The sequence below is a fragment of the Podarcis filfolensis genome (genome assembly GCF_964270895.1).
Source record: "Podarcis filfolensis genome assembly, chromosome: 2".
Classification (NCBI taxonomy): Eukaryota; Metazoa; Chordata; class Lepidosauria; order Squamata; family Lacertidae; genus Podarcis; species Podarcis filfolensis.
In genome coordinates, this window is record NC_139605.1 from 48,822,478 (window position 1) to 48,849,662 (window position 27,185).

Sequence of the window (27,185 nt, forward strand, 5' to 3'; positions counted from 1 at the left end):
TAGAAAAGCTTTAACAACAATTACTGTACATTCTGTAATGTACATACTGTACACATTAGATTATTTCACTGTGATGTTATATAAACCAAAATACGTTTCAGTTTTAACTGACCTATTTTTATCTAATATTTATTGGTGTAAATAGATGTTAAAAAAGGTATTTTCTTGGGCAAGTGGGAAAGAACTATGGAGTAAATTTCTAGAACTTTACTTCCAAGAAATTTGATTCCATGCATGACAGCTGTTTGGGAATAAAAAGCTGGCCTGGATATTTACATTAGACAATTCATATTTGTTCTGTTCAGCTGTGTTTATGATCCTGAAATAGTCTGCGCTGCCAAGTCACTAGAGAGGTTTAAAAATTCCAGTTGGTCAGAGTTTCTAATTCCCACCACCCACATTGCCTCCTCCCTATCCCCCCTCCAATTATTGCTCAATAAATGTAGAGGTGGTAGGGGATAGCTACTGCAAACTAAAAGCCATTGTTTAAAAAAAAAAAAAAGATTTAAATTAATTTCATTTTTATTACAAATAGCCAAGGATTTTTTTCCAAAATATAAATCTGTAAAACAATCATCTTGACTGTACAATTTCATTTACAGTATACAATCCAGAAAAAGTACACAGTTAAAGAACTGTTTTTATACATTAGCCCTTGGCCACAAAACAAAGAATTTGGCAGTACTACTACAACTTTAATGACTATGGGGTGAAAATCAACATATCAATTACATCATCTAACTTCATTATCAAAGCGGGATACATACATACATCATTGTACAGGGAATGTTAATTTTTTTAACTGGAAACTGTCATCATGTTGTAGTTTTTGGAAGGGCTGGCTCTGCCAATTCTCCACTCCTCTTTACAGCTGCTCATGCTCTCAAGAGCTTTGGCATTCTTCACTGCTGGCTGAGGGCCTTCATAGAGGACACAGATCGACCCATCTTCTCCAATGCGATAGGACACCTCAAAGGGGTCGATCCAAAGAGTTAATTCGCTGGGCAGGAGCTGGAAGAGTCTCTCGTGGCTTAGTCCGATCATACCCGCTGCCTTTCCTATCAAGGGGTCCATCTTGTGATTGATCCTAATGCAGCGGTATCCTGAGCCTTTGGAAGGCATCAGGGGGAACCAGTGGTGCTTATAATGGTCTGCAGAGGGTGGGGGGAACAAAGGAAAGAGGAAGAAGAGTTACAGCCTCTGGCACACAGTCCCCGTCCTTCAGCTGTCTTGCCTGAAGAGGGATTCAAAACACAGAGGAGAAAACGACAAAAGGAGGGGGGGGAGCCTGTTTAGAAACACAAATAACGAGGACGGCAGTACTGTTATCAATGAAAGTAAAGGAGGGCTGCCAAGGAGACAGGTCGGCAGCCTCCCCCTCCAAGTCGGAGAGGCTCAAACTGAGGCGAATTTAAGCTCCTTAATCGTTGAGAAGTGGGGGTTTTTGTTGGGGGGGGAGGGGGGAAAGGAGAAAGGAAAAGTGGTCCATAAGAACCCCATACCAGGGACAGTTAGGAGTTGGGGAAAGATATTTCGAAATCCAACCCGGGAATGGGGGGGCGGGGGAGAGAGAGAGAAGCGACGAGAGGCTGCTCTGTTCGTTGGGGGGCTCTTTCTTTTTGGGGGGTGGCTTTCTCTTTGTGGCAGGAGGGAGGCATCGACTCCCCTACCCCCCGCGTGCGACGGCTGAGGGGTTCTCGGGACTCTTTTTCTTCAACTCGTCGTCGTCGTCAACAACAACAACAACAACGGCGCTGGGTGGGGGGGGGGAGAGAGGTTTGGGAGTCATGGGGGCGCCCCTATCCTCCGCCGCCGCCTCACCTCGCAGCGCCTCCTGGAGGGACTCGCTGAAGCAGCGCAGCTCCTCGTCGCCGATGCCGCCGGGCGTCCGAAGGAGGCGGGTGATGAAGCCCGCAGCGGACGAGATCTCCGTCTTCATGGCCCTCCACAGTTCCCTCGCGGCCTTACTCGGTCCTTATCTTTCCCCACACTCTGTGTGTGTGCGCGCGCAGGGGGCGGATGGGGTGGGGGTTGGCTTCGTTGCTGCGGAGGAGCTGAGGGAGGGAGGGAGATAAGCGGGGGTGTTGCGAGGTGCCGATCCGCGCCGCCGACTCTCCCTTGCTGCTGCCGCCACCCACTCCGCGCTGCCGCAGCTGCGCGAGGAGTAAACAGATCGAGACGCACAGACAAGAGGCGGCCTTTTCCCCCCCACCCACCGCCGCCACACTCAGCGGGAGGGGCCGGGACACCAGGCAGCCAATGACGCCGCGCCCCCCCAGCCGCTACATCACAGAAACCGGGCGTTCCGCGTCGCCGACGCCGAGCTGCCCCTCCGGATTGGGCGACGGGTGGACATTTCAGCCTCCTGATTGGCCGGCGGGCAACGAGGAAGTCGGTGGAAGGTGGCGGTTGACGGAGCCTCTCCTTCCCCCTCTCCTCCTCCGCTCGCACTCTCCCCCCCCCCGCAACTCCGCGCAGCAGGAAAAGTTTGGGAGGGGGCGGGCCTGGTTTTCTACCAATGGGAGAAGCGCGGAAGGGGCAAGTTTATTTGTTCCTTGCGTCAGTCTGGCGGCGCCTCTTGAGTCAGCCGCTGGCGGGGGTGGGATGAGGGAGCGGAGAGGCTGGAAGGGAGGGGGAGGGAGACTGCCGATCCTTTTGGGGATGGTGGGTCTGATCTGCGGTGCCTGGAAATCGCTGGCAAGGGAGGAGCGTGGCGCCTTCGGAGCCACAGAGGAGGGAGCGCGGGCGCCCGCTGCGGGACGTGACTTATTAGAAGCGCCCAGGAGGCGGGAAAAGGGAGGGGGCAACATGACTAATCCGAGCACAGGAGGCTCCACAGGAGTGCTGCAAAGACGCCTATTATCTCAAGTTATTCTCATTGTTATCAGGTCATACAGTTATCTTTGTGTGTCCACTGCTGTGGAGTAAAAGCGAAGGAAGCGGCTCGTTATTGTTTATTAAATTTGTATACCGCCTTATACCCTCAGGGCGGTTCGCAAGATGCATAAAGGAAGGTCTGGGTAAAAGGGGATCTAGTAAGTCAAAGGCTCTTGAATTTTCGTTATTCACCCCCCCCATCCACCAGCAAGAGATACCCGTGGATCACCATGTTTTTAGTGTCATGTCTGTGGCACCTCATGGGGGTTTTTTTGGTGGTGGCAGGACCTGTGTGAAAGTCTAGAAACTCCCGTGAGGATCAGTGCTCCAGATCTATGTTTTTGTCCCAAGGCAGCTCACCAGATCTGTCGCTTTTGTGGAATGTGGGTGTGGTTTGCAGGAGCGGGTAGAGAAACCTGTATAAACAAGTGAATTCTTAGGGATCCATATTGCGCCATAGTGGCTTTCATAGTAGTATAAGATCTGTCGTTTTTGTGATACGGTCTGTGAATAAAGATCATATATTTGCACATGAGATGAATAGTTATAGTTTGGTGGGGGGAATACTGTGGCACAATCATGCAGTTTAAGGGTTCCATTTGTTATCTCCGATATAACATTTACTTTCTTCCATATGAAGTGGACTCTGATCCATGAAAACTTGCTGCGTAATAAATGTAGTAGTCTTCAAGGCAGAGCTTTTCAAACTCTGTGCCGTGACACAGTGTGTCGGCTGCAGTACGTGTTGTGTGATGTGTGTCTCTATCTTATAAGGGGTTAGTTTAATCTCCGGTTTGCTAGTAAAACTTTATTACCGTGTCGCAAAATGATGCATGTCTAAAAAGTGTGTCACCAACATGAAAAATTTGGAAAGTTCTGCTTTAAGGTGTCACAAGAGTCATCTTTGTTTTTGCTGCTACAGACTAAAATGGTTTCCCCAGAGGAAACTTATTGAGATACTACTTCTTGAAAAAAGTTAGATGGTAGTCATCTGTATGAAAAATTTTGAAAATTTAATGAGTGACTTTAGGCAAGAAAATCTTTTTTAGCCCCAGTACACCATTTGCTATGGCAATAACAATACAAGCTTCAGGGGTTTGGTCTGAGGGCAATGTTCAAGGTTAGCTAACCCTTTGAAGGCCACGAGCCAGCAGTGGTTGTGGCCAAAGTGGTCACATACATACTGCTGGCATACAGACCGTACAAATATGCATTTTCACTTCACAACCCTCTTGACGGGCCCTACACCACCACTAATTTATGCACTGCTCTGTTTACTCACTCTTCTCCTTACTAGACTGTAGGGAAGGGAACTAAACTTGATAAGAAGGGGGAAGTGGGCTTCTTTATCTTTCCAAAAAGAAAGAAAAGAACTCATTCTCTCCTTACCCTTCTTGCCAGGCAGCAAAGAAGAGATTTTGGGGTATGCTGCCCCAGCACTTCCAATAACCTCTAATAAATTTTGAACAAAGTTTAGAAAAATGGGAGGGTCTCTTACTTGCCGTCTGCCTGCTTTCCCCTTGTTGCCTCCTCTTTACCAACCAAGCTGGCAGTAGCACCACTCTCACAACATCTTTCTTGTTGTTAGCTTTTCTCATTGGGTGTGCTGCTGGTGAAGCAAAACTCTGAATTGTTTCGCCTGTCCTCTTCATTTCTCAGAGTGAGGCACTCTGGGGAATTAAAGATTGTGCGTGTGACTTGTCAGGAGCTTCACTGTGAAAAATAAAAACAACAAGACATTGGGACTGCTGTGGCAGCATCATTAGGGGACCCTCCAAATGCTGCAATAATGAAGAAAGGGAAAGTGGGGAGGGGAGGAAAATGTATTTTCTAAGGAACAGAGACAGCACCACTACCCCTCCCACTGCAACGTGATGATGGGAATGAAACACTACCTGTGCATTTCTGAAACACTACCTGTGCATACCTGAGATTTCTGAAGAGCAGAGACAGTGATATTACTTCTCATTGCAGTGCTGGGCTGGGAGGAGAGGAGTCTCTTGTACATTGCCATTGCTAGCAGGTTGGAGGTGCTTAGAAACAGGAAGAGAGCACTCCAGCTTGCTAGCAATGGTGGTGTACAAGAGGAAGAAGAGACACTCTTGGAAGTTTGAGAAGAAGTGTCCTTTCAAGATAATTGGTTTTGCTGAGGTCTTGGCAGCCTGCTTGAAGTGACTAGGCACACCTGATCTGACCCACCACAGAAGTGCCACCCCTCTTCTCAGGATTATTGACATAATGTACCTAAAGCATTCAATACACTTAGGATATTTGCCAAATATTATTAGAATAATAACACATTACAATGTCCTTTGGTTTGTTCATTCAGTAAAGAATCCATTACTGTTACCAAGGCTTACTGGATAAGAGAAACAGATTACGCAGCAGGCTTCATCATCAAGTGTATAAACTTAATTTAGGCTGATGTACATCTTGTGCTACTTGGAGCGTGACCGAAGGAAGTGTGACTCACAGATACTGTAGTAATTCACAAATACATGGCACGACAGTAGAAGCTGCAGTTGCCGAGTATTTTGAATGAGGCATTTATTCTGATACTGCATGAGGAATGTTGGCACTCTCACAGAAGGCTGTGGCATTTCATAATGTGTTAGCACTGGGAAATGTACACGGTTCCTTACGCAGCTGAACAGATCATAAATTCCTTGGGGACTGAGAAGGCTGAGCTTCAAATCTATGTGCCCATTTTTGTTCTGCAGAGCTGTGGTTTCTGTTCTTTAGGACACCCTCAAAACAAATTTTATTAATAGCACCCAGAGGAAGCTACAGAAGAAAAAAAGATTGGAAGGGAGAGATTGGAAGCCCCAGTTGACTTCTAAAAAAGGGCCCAAAGGCACTTGGAGAAGCCCAATGAAAGTAATTAACAACAATAAAAGTGAAGGGAATCAACAGAGGAGACCCATTGCATTTAATGGATGTGGCTTACTTAGGTCCATTGATTTCAATGGATCTACCCGGATTAAGACATATATGCACACCCATATATACACACACATACACACAACCCACTGTTTGTAAAAAATAAGCAGCTACAGAATTACGCTGGGATTCTCAGGGGTCTCCCAAAACCTCTTCGTGGACTGTGGGTTAGTCACCCCAATGTAAAAGACCCTCGTATATACTTGAAAGTCAGCTCATTTTCTGTCCAGATCTGTCTTGATTTTTCATCACAAAAGGAAGGTGAAATAATTACCTCATGATATATTTATGATATGCAGCTAATGGAAGAGGGAAGCCTGCAAAGTATTTTCAGTTTAGGATAACTATAAATAGTGTGTTGGGAAGTACAAATGTTATTGATGTTCTAAGTGGACTAGGTCATTGTGTCAGATATAATATAGCTGAAGACACAGAACTGTCATTTTCAACAAAAAGTTGATGCAGGCAACTTCTGAAGGGATTATTACCACAGCCAAGGATGGCCAGTGCAAATATACTGCTATTCCCCTAATTCCCCTGACTCTACAGTTTATAAATACAGTGGTACATCGGGTTAAGAACTTAATTCGTTCTGGAGGTCTGTTCTTAACCTGAGGTACCACTTTAGCTAATGGGGCCTCCCACTGCTGCTGCACCGCCGTGTGATTTCTGTTCTCATCCTGAAGCAAAGTTCTTAACCCGAGGTACTATTTCTGGGTTAGCGGAGTCTGTAACCTGAAGCGTCTGTAACCTGAGGTACCACTGTAATGACTTCTGTCCCTGACAAATGATTCTTTTTTGCCTGATACAGGCTTGGACCTATAACCTGTCTATATCTCCTGCCTCTTGTCCACAGTACCTTTGAGCAAGCGGGAGTTTGCTGTAGAGCTAAGCTCTACGTGCATTTCTTGGAACTCTTGTGTTTGGAAGAGGACTTAAAAAACAGCTACTCCCATGTTTTATGTAACCGATGGAGAGCTGGTAGTTTTTCTTTATACACCAGGTTCATTCACTGAGTGGAGTGAATCCTCTTCAGAACTGAGTGACATTACTGAGGGATATTTAGAGCTCTCAAAAGCACCTGAAGATGTTAATGAGGCAATTAATTCAGTGCCCACAAGTTGTTTTAGGCTTCTAGACATCATACAGGAGATTCATAATCAAAATGTGGGGAGCAGGACAAGGGAAATGCCATAGCTCTGTGGGCCCAGGTTGAATTGCTGGAATCTCAGTAGGGCTATCTGAAAACTTGATTGTAAACTATACGGAGTTTGAGCTAGGTGAACCAATGGCCTGATTCAGTACAGTTTGCTAAGATCTTTGTGCAGTCAGAGAATCACCCTTTCATAGATCAAGTAGCACACTCAGTAACACAGATCTGATGAAGTGGATTAAAAAAAAGTTTTATTTTTTATTATTAAAGATTTTCTTGTTTTACAGAAGTAAGTGTACCGTCTCTCATATTTTTTCCATGTAACATTTCTACAAATCCGTTTCATTTGTTGAGACATTGGGGGAGAAAAAAAGAGAAGGGGTGGAGGGAGGGAAGATGGGTGGGGGTGGGGTCGGGTGGCGATGTTTTTGTTATGATTAATGTATGTAGGGTTTGGTGTCAGCATTGCTTGTGCTGTTCACTTGTGTTCCTTCGGTGGTGAGAGAGGTTGGGGTTGGCCTAGGGTGTGGTTGTTTGTTTGTGATTGGCTGTGGTGATCTTTGTTTTCATGTGTGAGTGGGGTGGGTGGCTGTTTTGGATCAGGTTAGCCATATTGATTTGTATTCTGTTGGTGGATTATTGTCATTGTCTTGTTGGGCTGTGTACGTGATAAAGGGGAGCCATACCGGGCGTCTTCTTCTGTTTGTCCCCGTGTCAGTTTCAGTTTATTGGTTAATTTTTCTGATGAAGTGGATTTGAGACTACAAAAGCTTTTGACAAATTTGCTCGTAGGGTGGTAAAGGACCCTTGTTAAATTATTCAGTATCTCCATAGTGCTCACTGGAAGGACAGATCGTGAAGCTGAGGCTCCAATACTTAGGCCACCTCATAAGAGAAGACTCCCTGGAAAAGACCCTGATGTTGGGAAAGATTGAGGGCACAAGGAGAAGTGGAAGACAGAGGACGAGATGGTTGGACAGTGTTCTCGAAGCTACAAACATGAGTTTGACCAAGCTCCGGGAGGCAGTGGAAGACAGGAGTGCCTGGCATGCTCTGGTCCATGGGGTCACGAAGAGTCGGACACGACTAAACGACTAAACAACAACTATCTCCATAGTTCCTAGCTGAGAGTGGTAGGAGCACAACGTGACTGGAAGAGGGTTGCCAGATATAATTCTGCTTCAGCACATTGTAATAATGTGGGGAGTTTTACTATTGCTTAGATTGAAAGTCGCCTTGCAAAATATCAGAATTAAAAGGAGGAATAAAAAAATACCCTGAATAGGAATGCAAGCAAATACTTTAATAAAAGCCATACATACAGTATTCTGCTTAGCTGGTGTGTGTTTTCATACAATCTTAAAAATGTAAATTACATACGTGAATAACTTCTTCGCACACAATGAAGCTCGAGTTTGAAACAAGCATGTGCTTCTGTATTTGCTTCTACTTTTTTTTAAATTGTTGTTTTGGAAGGCGGGGACCCAGATGCCGCTTTTACCGGAGTGAACTGGGGATGGCTAAGGCGTCAAAGGCAACCCGGACATCCGGCTTTGGGCTTCTGGCCAATCCGCAGAGACCGAAACGTCCCAATCGGCCAATTGCCGAGGGCCTTGCATTTCTGTATTTGCCTGTCTTTGGAGTTTGCGTTTTTTCCTCCGTTGAGCTGACTGGACGTTGTTGTCGCCGGCCGCACAGAGTCGGCCCTTGATTGGTTGGCCGGGGCAGGGGAGGAGCCCTGTGTTCGCAAGCGGGAGAGAAGGGCCCGCCGAGGCGCTTCCCGGGTGGGCGGGGGCGACTTTCTTTTCTGTGCGCCTCGCTGGAGCGCGCGGCCACTTTATACCCCGGCAGGTCGCCTTGGGCAGATCCGGTGAGTTTGCATTCCCGGCTGCAGGTGAAGGCATCGCCGGATCAGGGGGCTGCTCCACGGCTCTTCTGCGGCGGAAGAGGCACGGGGATGATGGCAATGCTGTTTCTGAATACTATCAGGTCTGTCGGTAATTTTCTGCCCCCTCCCCAATGCCTCATCTTCTGCAGCTCAGGCTGCGATATTAGACTAGCGTGTAAGTTAAGATAATTCCCATTTTCAAGTGACACATTGCAGGAGGGTGGCTGCGTGCTTTTGTTGGGGGCAAGTCAGAGGCATCAAGTTAGTTAAGCAATTTTTTTGGAAGGTGACATGCTACATGCCCAAATAGGAACGTGGGAGGAAGGCTTACAGCATATCTAATATATACATAGTGTGTCGTTTCTCCTGAAGTTATGGGATTTGGATGCTAAAAGGATATGGTAGACTGTGCTACAGTGATAAAACTGCTAGCACTTTTGCAAAGCTAAGCAGGATTCAGTATGGTTTCATATTGGATGGGATGAGATTCCTCCATTGCAGAGGGTTGGACTTAGATGACCCTCAGGGTCTACCTTGCAACTCTACAGTTATCAGCACCATGCTCTACTAACTGAGCTAGAGATGAGTCTATGAATGTGAGGGCTTTAGAATCTAAGATATTGTGTACTTTTACTGTGGTGAAAGGCCCACTGAACAGTGGGCTTGCTTTTGGGTAAGCATGTGTGGACTTGGGTAATAAAGTGCCTGAGTATTTATTCTCTTCTGTATCTCAGTTCTGCCTTCATACTTTCCTCTGTAGTGCAGAAGACAAACTGTTCTTAAAAGAAAGCTAAGAAAATCTTGTGATTACAAAGTTAAATGTCTGCTTATATTCTCTCGAAATTAAGAATCTCACCCCATAGGTTATGAAATCACTAGAATCAGTAGAAAGGCTGATCCACATTGAGGTTGTTGCTTGGGTTTAAACCTGCTTTAAAATGTTTGTAGTGATGCTGATTCTGTATAAATACCAGAATCCTTCCTTGGATGCTTTTGTGGGCTTGACATATCATTGGACATATTAACACGCAGGTGTAAACTCAAGTCCTTTGTACATCTAGCTATGAGTAAGGACCAGAAAATATATTGGGACTGATTTCCAGGTACCATATTTTTCGCTCCACTGGACGCACCCGACCATAGGGCGCATCTAGTTTTTAGAGGAGGAAAACACGGAAAAAATATTCTGAATCAAATGTTGTATAAACTACTGTATTTAATAAACAACCGGTATATCAGAATCACATTACAGCCATGTAAAGTGAACAGCAGTCAACAATGGCATTAAGAACCATCATCACTGTCATTAACAAATGAAGAGAGACTTTAAGGTTTGAGTACTCTTCTAGTCTTCTGTGAACCCCAAGAACTCATCACTGCTAAAGTCAGAATATATGAAGCTCAGTTGCTCACAGTCACTGACACCACTTTCTTCGCTATCTTCATGTAAAATACCATCTTCGTATCCATCCAAAGCATTGCTAATGCCACATTTTTCCTCTCAAACCTCTTCCTCCCCTCTCTCAGCGAACAGCCTGCCAGCTGCTCGCAAACATTCCCTTTACTTGAATTACAGTCAAGAAACAGCCAAGCAGAGCTTCTCAGCGGCAGGCTTGGGAGGCTTTCCTTTTCCCCACTTTTTTCTCCCCCCCCCCCAAGCAGAACAGTCCCCTTTTCCAGCCTCCTCCCCTCCATCCCTTTCACCCAAACTCCTTAGGTGATGTGTACAATTTCTCCCCTTCACTGCTCCCTCTCCTTTGCCCTCTACCATGACTCTCCACTCACGGCAACCTATCTCCCTTCACCCAGCTTCTTGGCCCCCCTCCTCTCCGTCCTCTTCCTCCCCTCTCTCAGTGAACAGCCTGCCCGCTGCTCCAAACCTTGAGGGGAAGGGCAGGCTGCTGGCAGAGCAGCACCCCTCACCCCCATTCAACAGCCCAAGAGTGTGGGGCATGGGCGCACAGCCTGCCCACTGCTCCAAACCTTGAGCGGAAGGGCAGGCTGCTGGCAGAGCAGCACCCCCCCAACCCCGTTCAGCAGCCCTGGAGCGTGGGGCATGGGCGCACAGCCTTCCCATTGCTCCAAAGCTTCCCGGGGCTGCAGGGGGAAGCCGAGGCTGTCGGCAGATGAGCGCAGCTTCCCCCCCCGCCCCCATTCAGCAGCCCAGGAGTGCGGGGCATGGGCGCACAGCCCTCCCGTTCCTCCAAAGCTTCCCGGGGCTGCAGGGGGAAGCCGAGGCTGCTGGCAGATGAGCGCGGCTTCCCCCCCGCCCCCATTCAGCAGCCCAGGAGTGCGGGGCATGGGCGCACAGCCCTCCCATTGCTCCAAAGCTTCCCGGGGCTGCAGGGGGAAGCCGAGGCTGCCGGCAGGGGAGCACGGCTCCACCACCACTACCAAAGACCAGTCCAAGAGTGTGCCGCACTCCGGCAATTTGGTTCCAGGGACCACACATTCGCTCCATAGGACGCACAGACATTGCCCCTTACTTTTTAAGAGTAAAAAAATGCGTCCAATGGTGCGAAAAATACGGTAAGCATGCTTACAGTTGGGCTGTAAGAGTACCTGTTGTAGGGAATAAATGCTGATGAGTGAGAGAGAAGCCAATAATACTCAAAGCTAGTTTGAACAGTGGCCCCTTGCTGATCTGTCTCATCCCTCTTGGATTTTGACACTTGGATAGGAAGTTGGGTTGTTTTTTTTTAATCATTTTTATGCAGAATTTGGTGCTTTAAAATCAGGTTGACTTTAAAACATTTTATATTTCCCTTACTTGCCAGACTAATTTCTAACGCAGAATGTCGGTGAACCATTTATTTGGGAATAAGAAGAGAAACAGCTCCATATTGTATGGTGTGGATCAGGCAAAAGTTACCACTTCACCATTATCTCTCCAGAGAGCTGCAAGCCGAAAGAATATTGGAAACTGTGAAGATGGCTTTCCGCCAAGCAAGCGCTACAAAAGTCATGCTGGAACTGAGCATAACGAACTGGAGGATCCGTTTGGGGACAATGATGACTTTACAGCAGATGATTTGGAGGAGATAGATATTATTGCTTCCCAGGCATTGACACAAAACGCTTCTTTAAATGCGAACACAGTGAAACCTAAGCAGAATGTGGAGCTGTCTTCCCATCCAAATAGCACCATCAAAACATCTGATCATATTACGCAATGGAATATTGCCCCCAAATCTACAGGGCAGTTTGGTATGTGCAGTCTAAATGCTGTTTCAAATTTGCATCAGTAGGGAGAAGTTAGCATCTTCTTACATAAGCATTTGGAAAGAAACTGCAACAAATATGCTTTAGGTATTTTATCCCTCCCTCCCTCCCTGCCCACTCCATCTCCTACCCACAGTATTTGGACAGTGCAGTTAAGAATTTCAGGTCTCAGAGGTACAGCTTGGTGCTATGTAACAAAGTGTATTCTGGTCCTCATTTGTGCTGGCAGTATGGGCATGTCATAGAATCATAGAAGGGACCCTGAGCCATGAGTTCAGTTGTGTGCACATGTGCACAAAAGTAAATCCCATTGAGTTGTGGGACTTGCTTCCAGTGGAGTGTGAAGAGAGTTGCAGCTTTAGGGTCATTAGAATTTATTTTCTTGGTGGAAAAGTTTAGGATTGCACTATAGAATTGGATGTCTGGACATTTAGATCTTTTACATCATGAAAACTGTTGATTCTACTTCAGTCCATGTAGCAGACTGAATACTGACGGTTCTGGTACACAGAACATGCAGGTTGCCATGCTGTCTTCCTTTTCTGAGTACTGGGGTGTAAGCAGAATTAAATGCCAAGCTCTATGGAATTTATACTGCTTAGTTGTTTTGGAAGATCCCATGGAGCAAAAATCCCATGGAACAAGTTTTATACCGAAATCTTCATATGTAGATCTAGATCGTTAATTGGTACCCTCGATCACAAAAGAATTGAATTGTTTAGGTCAAATCCTGAGATCACAATTCACAAGTTTCTTTCTGTAAACAGGAAGTAGCACAGAAGAAACCTCATCAAAAGACCAATTTAGACTTGAGGCACTTCAAGCACAATATGAGGAAGCTGAGAAAAAGGTTTGTTTTGTTTTCTGAAAGAGTTCTGGTCTTAAGGCAGCCCTGCTCTGTGGTATATGCCGGTGCTGAAGTTGTGGACCCACGATTTGGATTTCGTGGGGAAAATACCTCTACAAGGGGATTGGGGGGAGGACCTATTGTTGTATATGCTAAACCACGGAGCCTAGGACTTGCTGATCAGAAGGTCGGCGGTTCGAATCCCCGCGATGGGGTGAGCTCCCGTTGCTCGGTCCCTGCTCCTGCCAATCTAGCAGTTCGAAAGCACGTCAAAGTGCAATGAGATAAATAGGTACTGCTCCGGCGGGAAGGTAAACGGCGTTTCTGTGCGCTGCTCTGGTTCGTCAGAAGCGGCTTAGTCATGCTGGCCACATGACCCAAAAGCTGTACGCCAGCTCCCTCGGCCAATAAAGCGAGATAAGCTCCGCAACCCCAGAGTCGGCCACGACTGGACCTAACGGTCAGGGGTCCCTTTACCTTTAAGGATGACAAGTGACTGATTCATTTTTTTCTCTCAGCAGTTACTGTTTCTTATGGAATTTAGAGAGTTATTTGACCACTGGAGTAGTGAGGCAAATGTATGTAGAAGCTGGACTTTGCTCAGATAGGTTGTATAGACTTTTTAAAAAAATGCTTGTTGCAAGACCTCAGTCATTAAGTGAACCAGGGGTGAGAAGTCTGATGTCTACTGCTGTTCTTAACAGCCCAGTCTGATGCAGTTTTACATGGTGGTGTCTGGCATCACATTCTTAATCTTAATGGGAGCAATGGTCTTACTGGGGGGGTGGTATGTGAAATAAAGCTTGCAAAATGCATATAATTCTTCTGCTTGCATCATGTTCGTGAATTTGCAGCTGAAGGAAATGAAGGATGAAATCCTAATTAAAAATGGAGAAATCAAAATTTTACGGGATTCAATGCAGCAGATGGAATCCACTGCAGAGGAACAGCGAAAATCATACGCGCTACTGGAAATGGAGAAAGCTCAAACTATATGTGAAAAAGAAAAGGAGTTTTCCAGAAAGGTAATATTTAATTAAGGGGGGGGGAATCCATAACAAAACCTTGTTTGAAGGTTCTTTTTAATCTTTTCCTCCTTTTCTTCCCTCCCCTCTTTAAGCAAAAAATTAAGGACTTTTAGTGCTATGCTAAATAGAAGAACATTGAAAAGATGGAAGTCCATGTCAGATTTGGTATTTTTATTACTGCTATTGAATCAAGGAAATAATGAGCTACTTTTTGTCAAAATTATTAGTGGCTTGTTTTGTACACATAAGGGCTTCTTCTTGTTAATTCTATTCTTTTTACAATTTATGTTTTTAGAAAATGATTTTTTTTTAAAAAATAAGGAATGTACATTTCATTTTAAACCGATGAATAATGCCATTTGAGAATTAAGGTTAAATACCTCTATTAGAGAAATCTGCCCTGTTATTTCTGGTTGTGATGCTAATGGACGGCAAGTGTGGTGTCTATATTTCACTAGCAAAGCTCTTTTAACACTCTATCCCAATCACTCATGTTTTCACAAAGAAAGGATTGGACTCTTAAACACTCAGCTTTCCTAATTGAAATTAATAATTTACCATTTTTAAAAAATGGGTTTCTAATGTTACGTTTATTCTTTCAGTTGGAGTCTCTGAAGTCTGAGCTGCAGTTCAGAGATGCAGAAATGAATGAGCTGAGAATGAAGCTTTCAAACTGCGAAAGAGTTAAACCTGTTACTCCTTCAATGCCATATACCAGGTATGAAGTAAGAAGATGAATTCTGTCCACTAAATTCCAGACAGTTGGGCCAGCCAGGAGTTTGAGCATCTATCCTTCTTATATCTGAATGTAATTAATAGCACTGCTGTTTTCATCTTGCAAGCTGTTGTGCGGAGACTTATCATTGAACGCACAGCATAATTCTTAAAACAAGTTTGTCTTTAATTTGCAAAATCTTCCAGAATGAACTAATGTCTGGTGCAGTCTGCTTGCACCTGCTTGACACTGCTCCTATGCAAACTGCACTGGCTGCCTATTTGCTATCAGGCCCGATTCAAGGTGTTGACCACTATATATCTTGAGACCCAAGGCCTTGATGGTGCACTTCCTCCCGTATCTGCCAGGTTGGGCCCAGCAATCTGCATGGAAGGCCTGTTTCGTGGTCCCGTTGGTCAACATGACCCAGAATAGGGCCTTTCTTGTGCTGGCCCACTCATTTGTGGAACTCCCTCTTGCATAAAATATATACAATAAGGTCCAACAGGATTTCTTTGGATGAGGAGGGATAACGTGAGAAAAATATTGCACACTACAGATCATGCATCCAGTATTCTGGAGAAAATTCTTTTAGTTGATATAGAAGAAATTTACCCTGCATATTCTCTTATTCAAGTGTTCTTCGTTTTCTAATGATTCACACAAGTATTTAGTAAGTGAATCGTTATGTTTGTTTTAGACGTTGCTCTTGAGCGGTTTTGAATTATTTTTCAATTATTGTACCATACTTTGTTGTTATTTCCTCTGACTTGGGATTCTCCTGGATAAGGAGCAGTTTACAAATGTAAATAATAACTTAATCGTTTTAAATAATATTTTGCAACTGATTCAGATATTTTATTTAACCATTTAGTCCAAAGAAGAGCCCTCGTAACATTTCAAAAGCTGAAGAATGTACTCAGGAGAAAAAAAGTTTCCCCACTAAAGATTCTTTTCGATCTGAGGTTTCGCCTAAACCATCGTACTCCAGAACACAATTGTGTGTCCAAGCGATGCCATTTATTAAGGGTATGTAAATTCTTAGTTAGTTATATTTGACCATTGTACATCTTGCTGTGATGTCACCCTGGTCGCTCACCTTGGCAAAAATCGATATCACTGGAGTTTGGCTTCAAGCAGCTGCCTCTGGTTAATAATAATAATAATAATAATAATAATAATAATAATAATAATAATATATTATTTGTACCCCACCCATCTGGTTGGGTTTCCCCAGCCACTCTGGGCAGCTTCCAACAAAGATTAAAAATACATTAAAATATGACACATTAAAAACTTCCCTGAACAGGGCTGCCTTCTTCTAAATGTCAGGTAGTTGTTTATCTCTTTGACATCTGATGGGAGGGCATTCCACAGGGTGGGCGCCACTACCGAGATGGCCCTCTGCCTGGTTCCCTGTAGCTTTCTCACCGTGAGGGAACTGCCAGAAGGCCTTCGGCCCTGGACCTAAGCATCCGGGCAGAATGATGGGGGTGGAGATGCTCCTTCAGGTATACGGGGCCGAGGCCTTTTAGGGCTTTAAAGGTCAACACCAACACTTTAAATTATGCTCGGAAACGTACTGGGAGCCAATGTAGGTCTTTCAAGACCGGTGGTCTCGGTGGCTGCCCCCATCCACCAGTCTAGCTGCCGCATTCTGGATTAGCTGTAGTTTCCGGGTCACCTTCAAAGGTAGCCCCATGTAGAGCGCATTGCAGTAGTCCAAGCGGGAGATAACTGGTTACACTTGCAGAGGGCCCACTGCTGTTTACTGGTAGTTCCAAGTCCATAGACTACCTGTGAGTGGTGTTTTTCTACCATAGGACACCAAACTATTAAAATAAACCTCCACCTGTATTGTCTGGGTTTAATGCAAAAATATATGTAAACTTTCTGTTAAGCTAAATTAAATGATTGAGCTTGGGCAAAAAAATCTATTGATTCCTGCAGTTCATTGTTAGACTTACATTTACTGAGCTTCAGTTTGCTCCCTTTGCTTTCTATAATTTCCCCCCAGTTCGAGGCTATTCACTCAGGAGTATCATGCCATTTTTACTAGGTTTCTAGATGTGTTGGAATTGAAAGCAATGAGCTAGCTGACAAGGCTTCTAAGTTTGAAAATCCAACTTGCTGTTAGGTGCACAGGGATCTGTGTGGTTTCTTCATGATTGTTTAGTTTAATTTAATTGAAGGGTGTCAGTTTTTTAAGGCCTTTGGACATGATTGCTGGCAAAAAAAAGTTAGAGATGGCTGCTTGGCATAATCTGTTGTATTTACACTGTATGGTTTACTGTTAATTCCTAATCCACGTATTTCTTCTCAATAAAACTGGCCTGGATTGCTCTTCTGCCTTTAATAGCACTGGTTTACCTTAATTCAAGGTAAAGCTTTCACAACACAGAGATAAGCATGATCACCTACTAATATCTCCAGGTCATACTGCTACTAAAAGCACAGAAGCAGAAATTAACCTGTCAGTTTACAAGTGACTGGATTTGAACCCAGGTCCAGGTTCTTAAATGGTACCCTTAGTCTTGAAGTTCTCAGTTTATGCTGGCTTCAGATAACCTAACCAGGCAAATACATTTACTTATTCTACATCTAGCCTATGGAATGGGTGTGAGCCCCTACTGATTTTCTGATGTAGCAAAATACATTTTTAACCCACTTAAATATATGTATCTCTGTTTGCTACAGTTAAAGCATGAAAGTGAAACATCAACAACAGTGCTATTGTCTCATGATATAAGGCAGTATAGATAGGGCTAAAAGTCAAAAGGGAATTGAATATGACTGCTTGAATTACTACAAAGATTTCTTTCCAGACAGTAAGATGCCTAACCAAGAAAATGAGCTTGTGAAGCAAGAAACACGTTTGAATATCTTTGCTCAAAGAAAAGGTAATTTCAGCTAAGAAATACTTCAGTTGCATACATTTCTTAGGACTGGGGTTGGCAACTTATATCTGAAAGCATAAAATATGATCCCATAATGATAATAGGAGCCCCAAAATACTGCTGTGGGTTTTTAAGCAGTGAAGTCCCCGCAATAAGTTTCTAAGTCCTCTTCTTCTGGGTGTGTCCCTGTTTCCCAGAATGCCAGCTGCCCCCAAACCCTTTTGAGTTATAAACCAAACAGAAAATTGGCACTGCTTTTATGAATTGCAAGTATTTTGAGCCACAAATAACGCCGAAGCAACCTTATCAATAACCTTTAATGTATGAATGGGAATAAACAAACAAGACAGACAGTTTCACCATAATGAGTTTCTAAGCTACATTAAATATTAATTCTTGTTAATGTTTCACAGCTAATCTAGCCAATGTTGTTATAGTTACTGGACTCACGGCTGGTTGATGCTACTTGGGAGTGAATTACCTTTGTGGCGACTTCAAAAATGTCTGTTTGACCAAACCCTGACTATTCTTCTGATGGATGAAGCCAAATATAAAAGGGCCAATATTTATTTGTTTCAGCAATGTATGTGCCACTTCACACCATAGTTTCTAAGCAGTGGATTTCAAGTAAACTACTCCGATTGTGAATTTGGGGTTCCCATAATGTGGGTTAGGACTCTCTTCGGCTGCAGATGTCACCATAAGCAAACTTGGTCCAAAAATAGATGTTGAAGATGTCTGTTCTTTCCATTCTGCAACTGGTCACGCTTATGATTGTCTGCAATGAGTCACATTGTCTTCCTTGCACCTGCTGCTTTGTAAGTGCAATTGCAGTATTGGTTTAGCCTAACATTGCAATAAATAGGTAGGCGGGTGACTGAATTTGGTTTTCTTTTGTGTGGGAACTGTGTTGTCTCCTGAAAGTAGACTAAGCAGTCAGTATTTCTCACATGCACACACAGCTCTATCTGAAATGCAATGTTAGCCTTATTTTTACACCCATCTTGAGGCTTATCTCTTTCCTTTACAGTAGTATTGGGGTTGCTGAGCAACAACTCCCCTCATCTCCCCAATCACATTGGCTGGGGCTGAAAGGAGGGGTAGCCTAATTACTTCTTAATGGCTACAGATTTTCCGCCCCTGAGAGCAAAAACAAGAGGCAAGGGCAATATTCCTTGCTTTAAAATGTAATTCCTGGCAAACTGCCCTCTTTATACATAGTCAGAATTTAGGGACTTGGTTCTCTTTCCAAGTAGAAGGGAGAACATAATGGCATTGGCACAAATGAATTACATTTACTTCACTCCTCCTTGCTTGGACTGGGAGGAAACAAACCATGATCGCTGGTTAAGCATTACAGTGGTACCTCGGGTTAAATACTTAATTTGTTCCGGAGGTCCGTTCTTAACCTGAAACTGTTCTTAACCTGAAGCACCACTTTAACTAATGGGGCCTCCTGCTGCCGCCGCGCCCCTGGAGCACGATTTCTGTTCTCATCCTGAAGCAAAGTTCTTAACCCAAGGTACTATTTCTGGGTTAGCGGAGTCTGTAACCTGAAGCGTATGTAACCTGAGGTACCACTGTACATCCAAGCTCATACAAATATGGGAGCAGAACAAACTGTGATCCCTAGTTTGGGTGTCATGCTGTGTGTCTAGCTGTGTGTGTTTTATTTCTTCCCAGCATGAGTGGGTAGGAGCTGAGTGTGCCTGGTTTGCTTGTGTCCAGTAAACGATGGTTTACAGCTTACTGTGATATGTAGAAACGGCTGTTGTGTATATATGTACATATGTGCTCATCTTTCTGTGTAGGTGTCCAAGTGGTACTCTTTTCATACCATAAGTCGCTTATATCAAGGCATGGACTATTGGTTTTCATTTTCCACCATATTTGCAAAAACATCTGCTTGGCAGTTTTACACTCCTGTTACAATGTCCATCTTGAACACTGGATTTTTATATTGTTGCAGGTTCCATTTTGATCAATGCATTGCTGAAACAGCCTGTCATTCCTGAATCATCACTAGGCCTCTGCTATCTTCTTAGCTGTAACATTGATGCTCAGTCTGGACCTTCTGTGCAGTTGAGTTCCTTCGAAACGTATGTTTTCAGCAATTTGTGATACTTAGAATGTAATTTTAAGTAATGCCTGCTGCCGTCCTGTGCTGACCCAAAAAGCCCAGCAAGCAGAGAAACTCTGTTTCATGTAGATGTTTTATGCTGTAATCTGCCCTGGGATCATTATTGAATCTTAGAATTGTAAAGTTAGAAGGCATCTGCTCTTGGGGAAACATTAAATTAAGAAAAGGTTGACCTGGCTCTTTGTAAGCCTTGCAAACTGTAGTGGGTTAAGATACTAAGCAATTTATTTTTTCTGCGCCTGTTTGTGTAGAGGATCTACAGGAAGCATCAGCAACAGGAGTGCAAGCTCTGAGGAAGAAGAAACTTCACTGAGAATCGCTCAAAAGCTTGCCTTAACGGGGTTGAATTTGATTGCTGTGGATGAAGGCTCATTGGCAGAAAACTCAGAAGAAACTGAGCAAAGAATATCCCATCTTAAGCGCTATAAAATTCCTGGAGCAATACATCTTCTTCCTCTCCTTGCACATCATATTGGTGCATACCACCAAGCCCTCCTCCTAATGTTGAAGACGGGAACCTCTTCTGGGAATCAATCTGCTTGCTCTTCCAGGACCTCCTCAAGTGCAGCGTCAAGTGTAGACGATAATTTGTCTACTCTGGAAGAGTTTGCACTTGTGTCCCTGGGCATTCTTTATTATTTGGTATCCTGTAGCTGGGATGTTCTTTATACACTGCTCTCCCTTACCATGAAACCAGATTGTGGTTTGGCAGCTCCAGAAATTCTGGAGAAGGATGAAGCTGTTTGTAGTAAGCAGTGCGGAGTCCAGGAGCCCAGCCCAGACCTAAATACTGCTAATGTGGACCAGTCCCAACATCCTCTATTTAAAAAGGTGCTGCAGCTCTTGGCTTCGTGTGCTACAGCAGCAGGGTACCAAAGACATGGAATCATGAATCAGTGTCTCAGAGTTCTGGTGAAATTAGCTGAAAAGTCAACGGTTGATTTACTTATAAGGTAAAATACAACTTGAGCGAAATGTCTTTTCCAAACACCTATTTCCTTCCTGCCTTGATCTAAGATTCAAAGTCATCATAGTTCTATTACTACTATTGTTGTTGTTGTTAGTTAAATTTATATACTGCCTTTCATCCAAAGATTTCAGGGCAGTTCACAAGAGAAAGATACAGGATAAAAGCACAAAATAAATACTTAAAACAAAAACAAAACAATAACCCCCTCCCACAAACAAATTAGTAAAGGATGCCATTAGGATAGGTCTTGCAAAAACACACACACTCTCTCTACATATAAAAGGCTGCCATTCATTACAGAAAGGCAATTAGAAAGGCTAATTGTTAAGCAACTGTGAAGAATTGGAGGGGAGGGGCACAATCCCCCAGAAACCTCTGCATATTTCCAGCTGAAATGCATATAAATTATGCAAGCAAATAACAATTATGTATCACTGAATACTCTAGAAAAACAACTGTTCTTGTGCAGAATCCATTCCTAAGAGGTTGTGTCCAATTCTTGCCTGAAAACTTCTTTCAAGTCTTATGGGCAAAGCATGGGGCCATTCTGAGCGTGTGCTTTATCCATATGCAAATTAAATGCATTGTAGAAAGAAAATGTAACCATATATACATTTTATATGCTGCTACAAACTTTTCCTGTTCTGATTCCTAATAATACTCTTGCCTTTGTGGAAAAACTCACTTTTGTAATTCTAAACATACATACTTGAATACAGTAGGACTTACTTCTGAGTAAATATGCATAGCATTACTTGACTCTTTTAGACATTTTCTAACAGTATATACTATCTACAATAATTATTGCCTCTACCCTAATTTGTATTTTATTTTTCTATTAAGCTTTCAGCATTTGTTGAACAGACAAACACAGACTCTCCTCCGCTGCCTGTCTTCTGACTCTCCCTTGTTTGCTGTCCATCTGACTGTTCAGTTGTTAACTTTATTTGCTCAGCACTTGGAGCTGGCTGCTCAGTTTTGTTCTTGTTCAGGTGAGAGGGAGAAAATCTTCACTACCCTAGTGCTTTTACGAAACATTGACTTTGTAAGGCTGGAGTGAAAACCAAATTTAACTAGTTTATTTTAACAGATTTTTTGTGTTTTAAGCTTACAGCCTGAAAAAACTGTGTTATTTGCCTCAAGACTTCTGCATTCTTGAACTTCTGCATGAAAATATTTTGCTATCCATTAACATTCCAGTGCCTCAATTAAAGCAGACTTTCAAAGAAAGTGAAAAAAAATTAGAAGTGCTAGCTTGCAAGAAGAAATGTTGGCAGTTGCTCACATGTACCTGTGAGTTTTACACCCTGTGTCAACAACCAGTGGCTCTGGTGGCCTGTAGTATCTATAAAATAACTAGCATTCTCCCCAGATGTGTAGGTGAACTGCCAAAAAAGTCTAAGAATTTGCACAAATGCAGTGTACCGTTTGGTGCTGTGAGCCACCATCATAAATTTGTTTTCTGCTTTTTGGTTTCCCTTGGGCTCTTTAAATAGGCCAAAGATTTTGCATGCTAGGTGTCTTGTGATCTGAGGTTCTGGTCCTTTTGGGGCATTGTGGTAACATCCAGACCCAGCAATCAACTGCTGGAGCTCTCTGTTGGTTGCCAAGCCTGGTACTACGCTGGAGTTCAGGAAGACTGACTTAACTCTTTTTCTTTTCCCCTCAGCAGAGAGAGAGAGAAAGAATGCGCAATTTAGAAGTGTTGAGGTGGTGGGCCCTACTCATGAAGAAAGCTGTGGGAGTTGTAACCTTTGTGCTGTGCTGTTTATAGCAGTGCGAGTTGCTGGCCCACCTCAACTCCTTTTGTTTACACAAGTTAATTATTTGAGGAAGTGAGAAATTTTTTGAGGGTGGAGTAAGAAGATGAACAGACACAAAGGAGAAGAGCTCATCCAAATGAAGTAGGTCAGGCATAGGCAAACTCGCCCCTCCAGATGTTTTGGGACTACAACTCCCATCATCCCTAGCTAACAGGACCAGTGGTCAGGGATGATGGGAGTTGTAGTCCCAAAACATCTGGAGGGCTGAGTTTGCCTATGCCTGAAGTAGGTGGTGCAAATCACCACCTGACACATTATTCTTTCAAGGTTATTTTAGAGGATTCAGTCTTGGTCCTTTATGATAATTCCTCCTTTTCCCTTCCCATTGCACCTTTTTAGGAGGCACTTTTGAAATGGATTTGAAGTGTGGTTTTTAATGCTATTTAATTTTTTATATAAAAAGGCCCAGGGAGCTGCTATTCAGAATAACTTTGTAGTTTTTAAGGCAGTGCATTAGCATTACTAATGGATAACGTAGAAATACTTTATTACTACACATTTCTTTTTATAGAAACCTGTCTCCTCTTGGCACTGTACACGTATATTACATCACGACCAGATAAGTCAGCGTCTGAGATGCGTTGGCTGCAGTTGGAACAAGAGGTAAAAGGGTGTGCATCTCTGTGTGGTTTTTAAAGTGTGAGTTTGGAATAATGGTTCAATTTCTTAATTTAACAGGATATGCTGGTGAGGGGGGTTGCAGCTTAGTGCTCAGCCCTGCAAGCTTCCTTTGCAGATTTTGTTAACCCTAAATGTGCATACCTGAAGAAGGTTTTTGTGGAAACCAGCAGTGGGGAAGTCAGATATCTTATTGCTGCAGGCAGCAAGCAGTAGCATCCAAGCACTCCTTTTGGCACCTTGGGGGTTGTCACCCCTGGGCACCCCAGCCTACTGCTTCTCCTGCTGCCTGCCAAGTCCAACCCCAGTTAGGAAAAGAGGAGGGAATGTGTGCCCAGAATTACTGAAATGGGATTTACATTGTGTGTATCCAGCCATGGGAGAAAAAGGGGCAGTTATGGGGTGATGTGTTGAGTGGAGACCACTCAGAAACAGGTGGGAAGCCTAGCAGAAAGGGCCTCCTCTAACCTGGAGCTAGCCCTGGTTAATATGCTATTGAATGAGCATATTAAAACGGATATTAAAGCTCAATCCAATGCACATTGCTTTGAAGATTTTTTCCAGGTACAGTCGTACCTTGGTTCTCGAATGGCTTAGTTGCCGAACAAATCGGCTCCCAAATTCCACAAACCCAGAAGTAAGTGTTCTGGTTTGCAAATGTTTTTTGGAAGCCAAACTTCCGACATGGCTTCTGCTTGAGTGCAGGAAGCTCCTGCAGCCAATTGGAAGTTGCACCTTGGGTTTTGAACGGTTTCAGGAGTTGAACGGACTCCCGGAACGGATTAAGTTCGATAACCAAGGTACGACTGTACGTGTGCAGAGGATTGCAGACTTGCTTACATCCCGTTGAATTTAATGAGGCTTACTTTGAGCACATGTATATGTGAGTGCACTGTGAGTCTGGTACTTTATGGACATTTGCTTCCTCCCCTCCCCTGCTTCATCTCGACACCTACATAGTCTGTTCTTTGGTTTTTGTTTCATTTTGTCTTAGACTGTTCGCTTGCTGACCAAGTGTGCGCAGTGCTGCAGCAACTCTGTTTCACTGGTTGGAACAGACTGCCAGTGCAACTCTGAGGTAACCCACTGAATGCAATGAGGCCTTTACGGCATAATTCCGGTTGTAGCAAGTTTGTCTGTATTTATTTTAAAGGTGAAAAATTAACCCATCCATGATGCATTATCAGTGTAATCTTACTAGAAAGGAACACTTTCCTATTATAGCACATGATTTAAGAATAATTAATATTTATAATAACAATTTTACTTTTCTGTACTGCAACAAGATGATCAGGGGTCTGGAAACCAAGCCTTATGAGGAATGGTTGAGGGAGCTGGGTATGCTTAGCCTGGGAAAGAGGAGACTGAGAGGAAATATGAGAGCCATCTTCAAATACCTGAAGGGCTGCCACATGGAAGATGGAGCAAAGCTTGTTTTCTCCTGCTCTGGAGGGTAGGACTCGAGGCAATGGCTTCAAGTTACATAAAAGGAGATTCTGACTAAACATCAGGAAGAACTTTCTGATAGCAAGAGCTGTGTGACAGTGGAACAGTCTCCCTTGGGAGGTTGTGGACTCTCCTTCCTTGGAGGTTTTTAAGCAGAGGTTGGATGGCCATCTGTTATGGATGCTTTAGCTGAGATTCCTGCATTGCAGGGGGTTGGACTAGATGACCCTCAGAGTCCCTTCCAACTCTACAATTCAATAATTCTGTGAGTACACTTCCATAGGAATATAAGAACACTTATTGATCAGGCCAAAGGGCCATCATAGTTCAGCTTCCTGTTTTCACAGTGACCAACTGAGTATGTATGGGAAGTCCGCAAGCCAGAACCTAAGTGCAACAGCACTCTCCCCACTTGTGATTCCCAGCAGCTAGTACCCAGAGGCATTCTGCCTCCGATAGTGGCGGTAGAACATAGGCAACATGGCAAGTAGCCATTGACAGCCTTGCCGTCCGTGAGTTTCTCTTTGCAAAATGGCAGCAGTGGAAAAGCCATGTTTGAGAACTGTGTTGTGCTTTCTCCCACAGGTAGTGAAGGCTCTTATTATAATGATGCATAGACAATGGCTGACGGTCAGAAGGGTGGAAGGAAACTTGTTTGATGTGCGTGGAAAGCAAGTTGTTCGGTTTTTACGGGACACTGTTTTGCTCTTACACAGTTTGTCTCTAAGGGATAAACTCTTCCATGAACATTGCCTGGAAGTGCTTCATCAGTATGATCACGTCATGCCTGGTGTCAGAGCCATCCTCCGAAAAGTTCCAGATCTGAAAGCCTGTGAAGGTGAGGCTGCTGGCATGAAATATGTGTATCTTAGTGAATATTGATATCATTAAAGTAACCTGCAGCCGTGCATGTTTTCTCAGAAATAAACCTGAGTACCAAGTTCAGTGGGACTTGTCTTCAAGCAGGTGTGCACAGGCTTGCAGCTTTAAGCTTCCTAGCTTTTTATTATTCACTGACTTCAGTACTGATCACTGGACGTTTGTTTAGCCTTACTTTTAATATCATGCCAACCTACTGCGCATGCAAAGTGAATGTTTCTCCTTTGCTAGAACCAATGAATCTAAGGCCACGTTTAAATGGACAGCACATTACAGTTTTGAATTGGATTGGCACAATGGGTTGTGCTGTTACCAATTCATGTAGTAATAATAGGGTAGGAAGATAAATATGCAGTAGCAATACAAGTGAAGTACATGGTATTCTGGGGCCAGTGCTAGTATTGCCTCTCTGCAGTTTGCAGCTGTATTCCTTGATGCATCATGGCCATATTCCACTTTATTACTTTACACTTTGCTGTAGTTAAGCATATGAATCTGCTGTTGACTCCTGAGCATTGGTATATCCTCTAGCCCAGGGTTTCCCAAACTTGGGTCTCCAGCTGTTTTTGGACTCCAACTCCCATCATCCCTAACTAGCAGGGCCAGTGGTCAGGGATGATGGGAATTGTAGTGTCCCCCTCAAAACAGCTAGAGACCCAAGTTTGGGAAACCCTGTTCTAGCCCAATGCCTTTGGCACTGACTACAAGCAGCTCTTCAAGGTCATAGGCAAAGGTCTTTCCTAGCCCTGGTGCCTCAGGTACTTTTAATAGGAGTAATAGTGTTTACCATTGCACTACTATTCATCTACGGTTCTTTGTCTAAATTAATCCCAAAGAGAGGACCTTATTGTTGCTTCTTCACTGGCATAGTAACAACTTTTTAAAAAGTACCATTCCTAGTGTGAAACCCAGACAGCCATCTTTTTCAAATAGCTAATATTTAGATACTGGCCACATTCCTATGTTGTACTGAACCATGGTTTAGCAGTGCATTCCTGACTTGCAGGAAACTTTGGACTTGTACACTTCCCTCCTCCTTCCTTTATGCACGGCTTGGAGGAATTTAGAAGCTTCCGATTGCACTTTGGATAACAATGATTTGTTGAGTTGTCTGGACTGATAAACTGTGTTCAGATAAACTGTTCAGATGTTGCTGGACTACAACACCCACTATCTCTGACCATTGGTCACAGTGGCTGATGGGTTGTGGCTAATGGAAATTGGGAGTCTTTACAATGGTCCACATTTTCCTCCATTTCTCTTTACCGCACTATAAGGCAGAGATGAGAAACTTTGGCCTCCCAGATGTTGCTGGGCCCTAGTTCCCATCAGCCCCAGCCAGCATGGCTAAAGGGTCAAGGATGATGGGAGTTGGTGTCCACCGGGAAATTCTTTCACTCATAAGATACATGTTTTTTCTCCCCCAGAACTTGCATTGGATGAACTGTACCCATTGGAACCAGAAGCTGAGGATCAAGAAATTGACTGCAGCTAATCCTAGTTCAAGAATATATTGGTTTACTTTCTAGAAAAGGCAAATTTTGATATACTAAACTTGTCCCAAGTGTCCCATAACCAGGAACTATTCCAATGGAAGCAGTATGTTGGTGTGTGTGTTTTTAAAACTGTTATGCTCAATGAATTTGCAGCCTAATATATTGTAATATAACACTGGTGGCTGAAGGATGTGATATTAAAAATAAAATCTAAAAAGCTGTTTCTGTGTTTATGGGAAGGACTGC

General features: G+C 43.8%; 2 protein-coding genes across 3 annotated transcripts; one reads left to right on the forward strand and one right to left on the reverse strand.

Annotated features, from left to right (window-relative positions):
* Positions 1-504: 504 nt before the first annotated feature.
* LOC310754322 (protein BTG1-like) lies at positions 505-3,324 on the reverse strand. Its single transcript, XM_083596168.1, has 2 exons — positions 1,822-3,324; positions 505-1,151 (listed from the first exon to the last, which is right to left on the reverse strand). The coding sequence occupies exons 1-2, from the start codon at positions 1,937-1,939 to the stop codon at positions 799-801; spliced, it is 471 nt and encodes a 156-aa protein (XP_083452294.1). The 5' UTR covers positions 1,940-3,324; the 3' UTR covers positions 505-798.
* A 5,315-nt stretch (positions 3,325-8,639) lies between these two features.
* ATRIP (ATR interacting protein) lies at positions 8,640-27,160 on the forward strand. 2 transcript variants are annotated; one of them, XM_083603327.1, is made up of 14 exons: positions 8,640-8,959; positions 11,636-12,065; positions 12,848-12,930; positions 13,782-13,952; positions 14,558-14,673; positions 15,545-15,699; positions 17,496-17,570; positions 19,537-19,666; positions 19,959-20,660; positions 21,521-21,669; positions 23,012-23,103; positions 24,113-24,196; positions 25,150-25,402; positions 26,871-27,160. In XM_083603327.1, the coding sequence occupies exons 2-14, from the start codon at positions 11,654-11,656 to the stop codon at positions 26,936-26,938; spliced, it is 2,490 nt and encodes an 829-aa protein (XP_083459453.1). In that variant the 5' UTR covers positions 8,640-8,959; positions 11,636-11,653; the 3' UTR covers positions 26,939-27,160. The 2 variants fall into 2 exon arrangements, with proteins under 2 accessions (XP_083459453.1, XP_083459454.1); XM_083603328.1 differs by having other exon boundaries at positions 8,700-8,840.
* The last annotated feature ends 25 nt before the right edge of the window (positions 27,161-27,185 follow it).

Bases quoted from the DNA above. Each gene is read 5' to 3' on its own strand.
- LOC310754322 (XM_083596168.1), bottom strand. From the start codon at position 1,939: ATGAAGACGGAGATCTCGTCCGCTGCGGGCTTCATCACCCGCCTCCTT. The intron at 1,152-1,821 runs GTGAGGCGGCGG...CACCCTCTGCAG, and splicing joins CCTCCAGGAGGCGCTGCGAG to ACCATTATAAGCACCACTGG.
- ATRIP (XM_083603327.1), top strand. From the start codon at position 11,654: ATGTCGGTGAACCATTTATTTGGGAATAAGAAGAGAAACAGCTCCATA. The intron at 12,066-12,847 runs GTATGTGCAGTC...TTCTGTAAACAG, and splicing joins CAAATCTACAGGGCAGTTTG to GAAGTAGCACAGAAGAAACC. The intron at 21,670-23,011 runs GTGAGAGGGAGA...TTCTTTTTATAG, and splicing joins TCAGTTTTGTTCTTGTTCAG to AAACCTGTCTCCTCTTGGCA.